The sequence below is a fragment of the Haemaphysalis longicornis genome, unplaced genomic scaffold (assembly GCF_048455015.1).
Source record: "Haemaphysalis longicornis isolate Haplotype H1 unplaced genomic scaffold, Haemaphysalis longicornis Haplotype H1 scaffold_8, whole genome shotgun sequence".
NCBI lineage: Eukaryota > Metazoa > Arthropoda > Arachnida > Ixodida > Ixodidae > Haemaphysalis > Haemaphysalis longicornis.
Genome location: NW_027526445.1, coordinates 69910898 through 69918426, shown reverse-complemented (window position 1 = coordinate 69918426; position 7529 = coordinate 69910898). Strand labels below are relative to the sequence as shown.

Sequence of the window (7529 nt, the reverse complement as noted above, 5' to 3'; positions counted from 1 at the left end):
GGAATGCCGGTTCTTTAGTAGCATATGCTCATAATTTTTTTTATTTCGAGGGTTTTCCACACCAAAGGTACAGTAAGGTTACAAGGCGAGCAGTACTGCAACCTTTTGGTGCAAATTTAGCCGCATGTGGTTCTTGTTGCGGACACCAGAAATCGGCAATCATGTGCATGCGCTGATCTTCTTTCTAAAAAAGCCGGCCTCCGCGGCCCGGATCTGGTCCACGTCCTTCGGCAATGCGGCCGTCACAACATACTGAGTCTGTGTCACGGTATTCACCTTTGTCCTGCATTCATGCGTAACCAGCATTATGTTTTCTCTCTAGGAACCACCCCCGCAGCTGAATCTGAATATATGAATCGCATCTATGACGATCCTGTTTTTCTAGAATGAATATCCTAAATGCCCTTGTAAACATCTATAAAAAGCGACACAGCTGTTCGACCAATTTTCCCCGAATGACAATGCCTTATGAACTTCTGCAATGTGAGAACTGTGCATTTAGATGATCCTGACAAGATATGCGCACCTTGTTTGTTGGACCCCAAGAATAACACATTGCCAATTCTATGATTTCTGGCACCCCCTTCCCATTTTCCAACCAGGGTTTGATGTGCTGATGTTTTCTAAAGTATTTCACTCACTCTCTCCGATCCCAATACAGGAATATGGAAACAAAACACCTCCCCACACTCGTTTCTGTTCTGGTTTTTGATATGCAAGTGCATATTTTCCGCACGAGAACTGTGCTGTAAGGATGGTTGTAATCGCATTGCGGTGCATGAAGCAGCGGCTGTCGCTGTGGGATGGGTCAGGTTTAGGTGATGCTCTGTGAGTTTTTTTGTCACTAGACAATTTTAGAGTCTTCGCTTCATATTTATACCTTCGTTGGCCCAAGGCATAGGCTTGGTTCGACATATTCCCTTGAGGGGCTAGCTGGTTCTAATGTCCCAGGGTAACGACACTTGAAAGTCGAGTCAGTTTCGTTGTTTGAAAGAATTGAGTTGCATCAGCATTCAACATTGAGGTTGGAAACGCCTTTAAAGAAATTGGACGAACTCGACAAAACTGGACAAGGGGCTTAGAATGACCACGAAGAGACACGGACGGGCGCAGAAACAAAGACCTCTTTCCGTGTTTTCTATTGCTTCGTCCAGTTTCTTTCTGCTGTTCAAAGGTGCTTCAAGGTCGTGAAACATCTAAATCGCACCGAAGTCAAGTTGCCTGTTTTGGGTGACTATTTCTTCCGCCAAGTTGACACTCTAAATGGCCCCCAATATTGAAAAAGATTTGATAAACTGATGTTTAAAGGCTCCAAAGGACAGTGCTGAAAGGATCAGGCATAAACAAACAGGGTGCCTACGTCCACCTTTCACCCTTGTCATTTTGCGCCTTTGTAAAAACAAACTTAAACCAACTCACCCAGCGTTCTCTTTTCATTTGATAAATAGTAGGAAGATATACTGTTGAAAAAAAGGATGCTCTTTCCGGAGAATATAGGAGGCCAAATTGAAAAGAAAAAAAGGGGAATAACTTTTCCTTTCGAGTGAAATCAGACCGCTACACCCAAAGTAACTGTTTCTCCACACATATTGTCTTGGAGGAGAGATGGTAGTTCTGGCACAGGGGAGAGGGTAGTTCAGACTGGTATAACGATATTGTTCAACATATTTTATTACTGTTGTTGACATTTTCGGCTGGGTAGCATTAGATTACAAACTCTTTAGCGGGATCCAGCTTGGAGAGCTGACGCTAGTACAGGCAGCTGAAGCTTTGAAAGATATCTGCATTTATTTCAAGTTTTTCAAGTTTTCCCTGATCAAGGATGGAGTATCCACGCGAAGGAACTTGCTCCACAGCATCTCGAGGTGTGGCATAGTGATCACGTTAGCTATTAATGTTGCTCTCGTAAGCCATTGGCTCCCTCCTTCGAGGAATAGCGCTGGGTCCTCGAGACTGTCTGGGAGCACGTTGAACAGCGCCACGCCCGCGTTGCTTTGTTCACCAAACGCCGGAAAGAAAAAAAGCCGCAGGCTTTGACTCGAAACCTGCGTATGGAAAAAGATAAGGGCACGTAAATGTACACAACTCGGTTATGGCAAACAAAATTTGTATTTCAAAGCAGGATACCTATGTCGGGGAGGATTTGTTGAACACATTTTTAGTTGATGTAAACCTGGCCCTTATAAGGCCTCAAAAGCCTAAAATTGGCAATGGGGCAGGGTAAAATAGAATAGAGAGTACTGTTGAAAAGCCTGTTGTGGCACCATTCCATGAGTCGAGGTTTTAGCAGAGGACGTCACTTATTTTAAAGTATATCCGACTAGTATTGCCCGTGTTGGCATCACTTCAACCTCATTATCAAATCCGTGGTTGAGGTACGAGAAGCCGAGTTTACGCTAGCTGAGATGGCCATGCTTTATGTCAAGTAACCCTAACCTTTATAACAAAGCCAAATTCCGACACCCAGGAAAACTTTTCCTTTGTTGATATCTTTTTGTTAACTTTTTCCGGTATACCCCTCGCCTTCAGGGCGTGTCGCGGGGAAGATACAGCGTACTTTTATGCATCATAATGATGCCGGCCGGGTTTGCCTTACTAACCTAACGAGCTTCACGTAAAATATAAAAAAGAAGCTTATCGTGTACATTAATGGGGCATCTGTCTTCTCCCTGCTGTAACCCTAATGTCTAATATTCACCACTCATCAACGTAGTCACCCACCATCTGGTGTAGTAACCCCTGTCCCTAGCAGGGCTGACCTCACCAGTTTACATTACAGAGCATTCTCTCTCTCTCAAGATTTCACAGGGTTGTTTATATTTTTGAAGTTTTCACCTATGGACGCACAAGCAGAGGGCACTGAATTAGGCAAATACTGATATTCTCTCGTGACATAGCCTCGTGCAGCCAGTTCATAATCCTGCTGGGCGTTTGTTTCTAACTGCCCAGGCTTTGGGCCCTTTTCTTTTATGCACATCCGAGAAGAAATCGATTGCAGTCGCTACTGAATATGCCACCCGGCATACAATGTCCCGTGGTTTCATTACAGAGTGGGTGCTACTGGCGTTGTCCACCTTCTTCTCTACATAATAATTCTTCACCACGGCGGTCCCCGCACATTTCCAGACACCGCGGTTCACATTTCTTATCTCAGCTCCTCGCTGGCATACTTCGTTCATCCTCGCTTCGCCACAAGCTGATCAGCGCACACCTCCCACCGACAAATGGTCTCACAGAGCGCTTGACACAGTGATGCTTCCTGCCACACTCTTGTTTATCGAATACGATCACGAAGCCACAGTGCGGGCTCATGAAGCACGTGAGCAGCTTGCCTGTTCTCAACTCGCTCCATTCAAAGCCAACCGAAGAGGGGCGGTGCACTCATAACTGGGTTTCCTGGTTTTGCTTGGGTGCACGACTCGTCGCGAAAGATTCTCTCAGAAACTGGTCTCTTACATTCCTCCAGCAAGTCTTACACATTACTCACGATAGACCTCCCGTCGTCTCTCCCAACCCGCAATCAAGTTGTAGCAAAATTGTCGACATCGACCGCCCGAAAACATCCTCCCGGAACCGTTGTGCGCATACTACGGCTTCCTGCGTCACTTGGCACCGTGTGCAGACGCTTGCACGGCGATTTGTTTCCGCTCTTATGGTACCAATAATAATATGGAAATTTTTACCCCACATACCTGGTGTGGTGTGAGATTGCTTAGTGTAAAACACAATGGTGGCCAATTATGCCCAATGAATATTACTGAAGTGCATCATACCCTAATGCCAAACTCCCCCTGGTGTCCGGAGCACGTCTTCCAGTCGACAGAAAGACGTAGAGGTTCGTCGGCGAACACGTGAACCTCGATGTATGTCTTGTTCTCCACACAGTAGCTGGTGTACGGCTTGTATGGCCACAGGCCTCCAAGGCCTGTCACTTTCAAAGTTCCTATCTTGATTCCCGGAATGAAAGCGTCGACGGGGACTGGTAGTGGGATAGTGTCAGGAATTTGGCGCAGGTATGTGTTGACACTTTTGGTCCAGTCGACATCTGGGGCGTTCGGGCAGCGATCTGCAATTATTAACATAAGGAAATAAAAAAACACAGCTATCTGGTTGCCAGAAGATATACTTCCGCTGTTAAACGTTTATCTGCAAGGCAAGGACTTGCGCAACAAACACGTCCTTCCACAGTTAACATGCCTGCTACAACCGCTTCGATGACGTTGGCGCCGAAGGGCTGAGAGAAAATCTTTCTCGAAACAATTTTTGGTTACATGATGTGATACCATTGATTAAAAGGCGCCTCGCAGTGGTGAGTTTCGGTGGATACTACGCGCAGGATCAATTAAATGGCCCCAATTGTTTATCGAAATTTCCCACCTACGTCGCAGAGCACTACATTAGTTATAATTCTTGAACTCTACTCAGTGACGAAGCAAACGTGATAACACAAGATTCTATTTTCATATTGCATTGAAACATGCATTTTAAAAAAATTATGCTAAAAGTGCCGGGCAGATATAAATAAGGACGAAAAAGACTATGCGATGGTATTGCGTTGAACACGATGTTTCTTAGTAGGGCTTGATTGCTGGCTAGTTGGTCCATGACGAACGGAGCGTCTTGTCCTATCTTCTCTTTTTTCTAGTCTTTTGGGCAAACGTATTCCTTCGTACGCTGTTCCAGCATGCATTTTCATCAGCATTGCTACTTCGTCTTGAGGTATTACGCTACTTTTACGTTACAAATGTGCTTATGTTTAACGCTTAATTTCGTATTCATTTTTAGAATATGCATGAAATGTTTTTGTTTTATTTTTCGAAGCAGTATCAGATAACTTGGTGGTGTATTTTTATGCCAAGCGTCGAACTACATGACGTTTCGTCGGAACTGTACCTGTCCTCGTCAGTGTTTGTGTGCGTTTGACCGACCTACGCAAGAAAACAACAAATTTACGGAGAATTTATGAAGTCGAGAATAGGGCGCGTTCACCACAAAACAGTACTATTGCAAAATTACTACCGTTTGTTGGGCTTCAACCCATGTAACTAAACGTTTCATTACTTCGATCCTAATAAGGGGCCCTATCATATGTGAGGAATGGAGTTTATGAATTTTTCTGGGCAGTTTGACGGGGTACCTAGCAAATTTTAGAGTGGGGGGCGTTAAGTATTTGTACGGAAATACATAATATATCTCTGTGATATGAAAGTATTATATAGAGTATTAGTACCTGGTTTTTCAACGCCATCAGAAAGGCCTCATACTCATAGACGCTTCAAAAATGCTCTGTGTGGACCTTGCCGCGAGAGACGGACCATGTATTATTAACATTGTATCATAAATGACTACTCCGTATCGGTTCTTCTGTGTGACTGTAGTGATGTCTGGCTGAGATTTTCTGGTTTTTAGGTACGTCAAATGTGGCCAAAAAAAAAAACCCGTGGATTTAACCCCATTGCCATGCCAAAAAACGAAGACCGGTGTGCGCGCGATATTCATGTCCAAACTTTAGTAGACCCAGAGGGTGGATCCAGATATCCTGACCTCCCCTCCCCCTTATTTTTGCAGTTCATACCCCGAAGAAGATGAGCGCTCAGGTCGTGAATAAGTCTAGTTGATGATTTTTTCTCTATTTATTGTATTGCTGGTTTTCCAAAATATCGATGAAAAAAAGGTTGCTACCCTCTTCCCCTCATCATCGTCACCATCATCATCATCACTAATAGAAGCTGACCACCCCATTTGAATAATACCTGGATCCACCCCTCTGCCCAAATATATTCGGTAGGTGCTGGCCCGGCGCAGCACCGCCTATTGTACTCGCTCTCATCGATGCCCTTGCAGCTTCCCCAGTGAGAACATTACCGCGCGACGAAATTTAGCAGCGAATACTTTTCAGAGAAATGGGTTTCACACCATAAAGGGAAAAGTCCAACTCAATCCCGTAGAAATTTCATTGGGGCTAAATGGTGCTAAAATAAGTGTGGTTTTATTTATACGCAGAATCTTTTGAACACTGCCATGCATTACCTTAATTGTCGTTTTAAATGTTAGGGGGCGCACTCGGTGTTACCAGGACCTTTTCTATAAGGTCACTTCATTGAAGCAGCTTTTGAGCAATATTGCCATACTTCGTTGAAGTGGCCTTGACAGGTGTCCCTGCCGCCATTTCTCATCATTTCACTCATTTTATTGCTTGCCCCATTAGAACATCTAAGTTTGCTGCATCGCAATTCTGCACATCTCGTAAGAACACCAGCGTTCCGCACACCAATTACGTCGCCGCAACACAGCTTCCAAACTACCCTTCGTGGTCTTGCATAACTATTGTTGCGATCACAACTTGTTTTCCCATTAAGCATATTTTGTGCGTGCGTAAAAGGATCCCGTGCTCTTACGGGCCCCTGGCATATCTTTCCCGAGTTTTGTCACCGCACACTTCCGGAGCACACGAAGTAACGAAGGGCTTTACTTACCTACTATTGTGAGGTTGGAGTAGTCATTGCGAGCGCTGGCTATTTTCACTGCAGTGAGTGCAGTGAGCAGCTTGATTAGCGCTAGCATGGTCGCCAGTGGAAGTTTTTATTTGAACCTGTAGACGTAAGAGCAAGGTGTGGAAAACACATTTCTGTTTCAAAGTTCAATTAACCATTCTGGAAAACAAGATAAAGCTTTCGCGATATAAAAAACATTGCCAAAAATCGTCAATAGAAAAATGCGGGTCGGTTATCTAATGAAACATGCAGTTCAACCCAAAACAACTGTATGCAAAGATCCTAAGAAAGTTTCCAGATACATGCACATTTCGGGTAATAGGAATGGTGAGTGTTAATATTCAATGCAAGTACGTATTCAAGGATTGAACCCAAGTAAGTACTCCTGGTAAAGATTGTTATTGTCCTCACAGGACAAAAGACTTCCCCGGTTGCACGTGTTATTTTTATCACCTCCTGTCGGTTGCTATCGTAGATTGGACGAAACTCCCACCTTACCGTTCTTTTCCGTGAGTGCTGGTCAAGCCAGTAACCACGCGTCACTAAATTCCGTTACCTAGAAAACTCCGCCTACCAAAGTGAGGGTCTTAGTGCGTTGCCATGAAGTGAAGGCCTGGTGGCCCTATCCTGCTCTTATAATGCCAATTTGGTTGCCGTATCGCACAGCAAGCAGAAAACACCGCCGACAATCTTCGTGAGCCGACGACGTAAAGTGGGAACATCCTGTAGTCTCTAACAAGCCGCTGACGCATGCCTCACGGACAATAATTGGGCTATGTTGAGCGAGTGCAGAGGCAAGATATGCCTTTTGAAGTTGCGTAGGGCACGAGACAGGGTGTTGCGTGGTATCAGCTGATAAACATTCGGCGTGGCGAGAAAAAGAACAGGAAATAACAGCACGTCATAACCCCCGTCCCACACGCACAAACATTCGAAAGCACAGCGGCCAAACAGCACGGAGCGAAAGGGCACGCGTCAGAACAGCAATACTTCGAAGTGCACAGCGACAAAACAACACGCATACGTAGGCCGCGT

General features: G+C 44.9%; 1 protein-coding gene across 1 annotated transcript; it reads right to left on the bottom strand.

Moving 5' to 3' along the window:
- Window positions 1–1763: 1763 nt before the first annotated feature.
- On the bottom strand, window positions 1764–7128 carry LOC144150165 (uncharacterized). The gene is made up of 4 exons (XM_077682006.1): window positions 6993–7128; window positions 6477–6592; window positions 3774–4066; window positions 1764–2045 (listed from the first exon to the last, which is right to left on the bottom strand). Exons 2-4 carry the CDS (start codon window positions 6562–6564, stop codon window positions 1788–1790), a joined length of 639 nt encoding a protein of 212 aa, XP_077538132.1. The 5' UTR covers window positions 6565–6592; window positions 6993–7128; the 3' UTR covers window positions 1764–1787.
- Window positions 7129–7529: the final 401 nt, after the last annotated feature.

Bases quoted from the DNA above. Each gene is read 5' to 3' on its own strand.
- LOC144150165 (XM_077682006.1), bottom strand. From the start codon at position 6,564: ATGCTAGCGCTAATCAAGCTGCTCACTGCACTCACTGCAGTGAAAATA. The intron at 4,067-6,476 runs GTAAGTAAAGCC...TAATAATTGCAG, and splicing joins CTCCAACCTCACAATAGTAG to ATCGCTGCCCGAACGCCCCA. The intron at 2,046-3,773 runs GTATGATGCACT...TTCCATACGCAG, and splicing joins AGGGGGAGTTTGGCATTAGG to GTTTCGAGTCAAAGCCTGCG.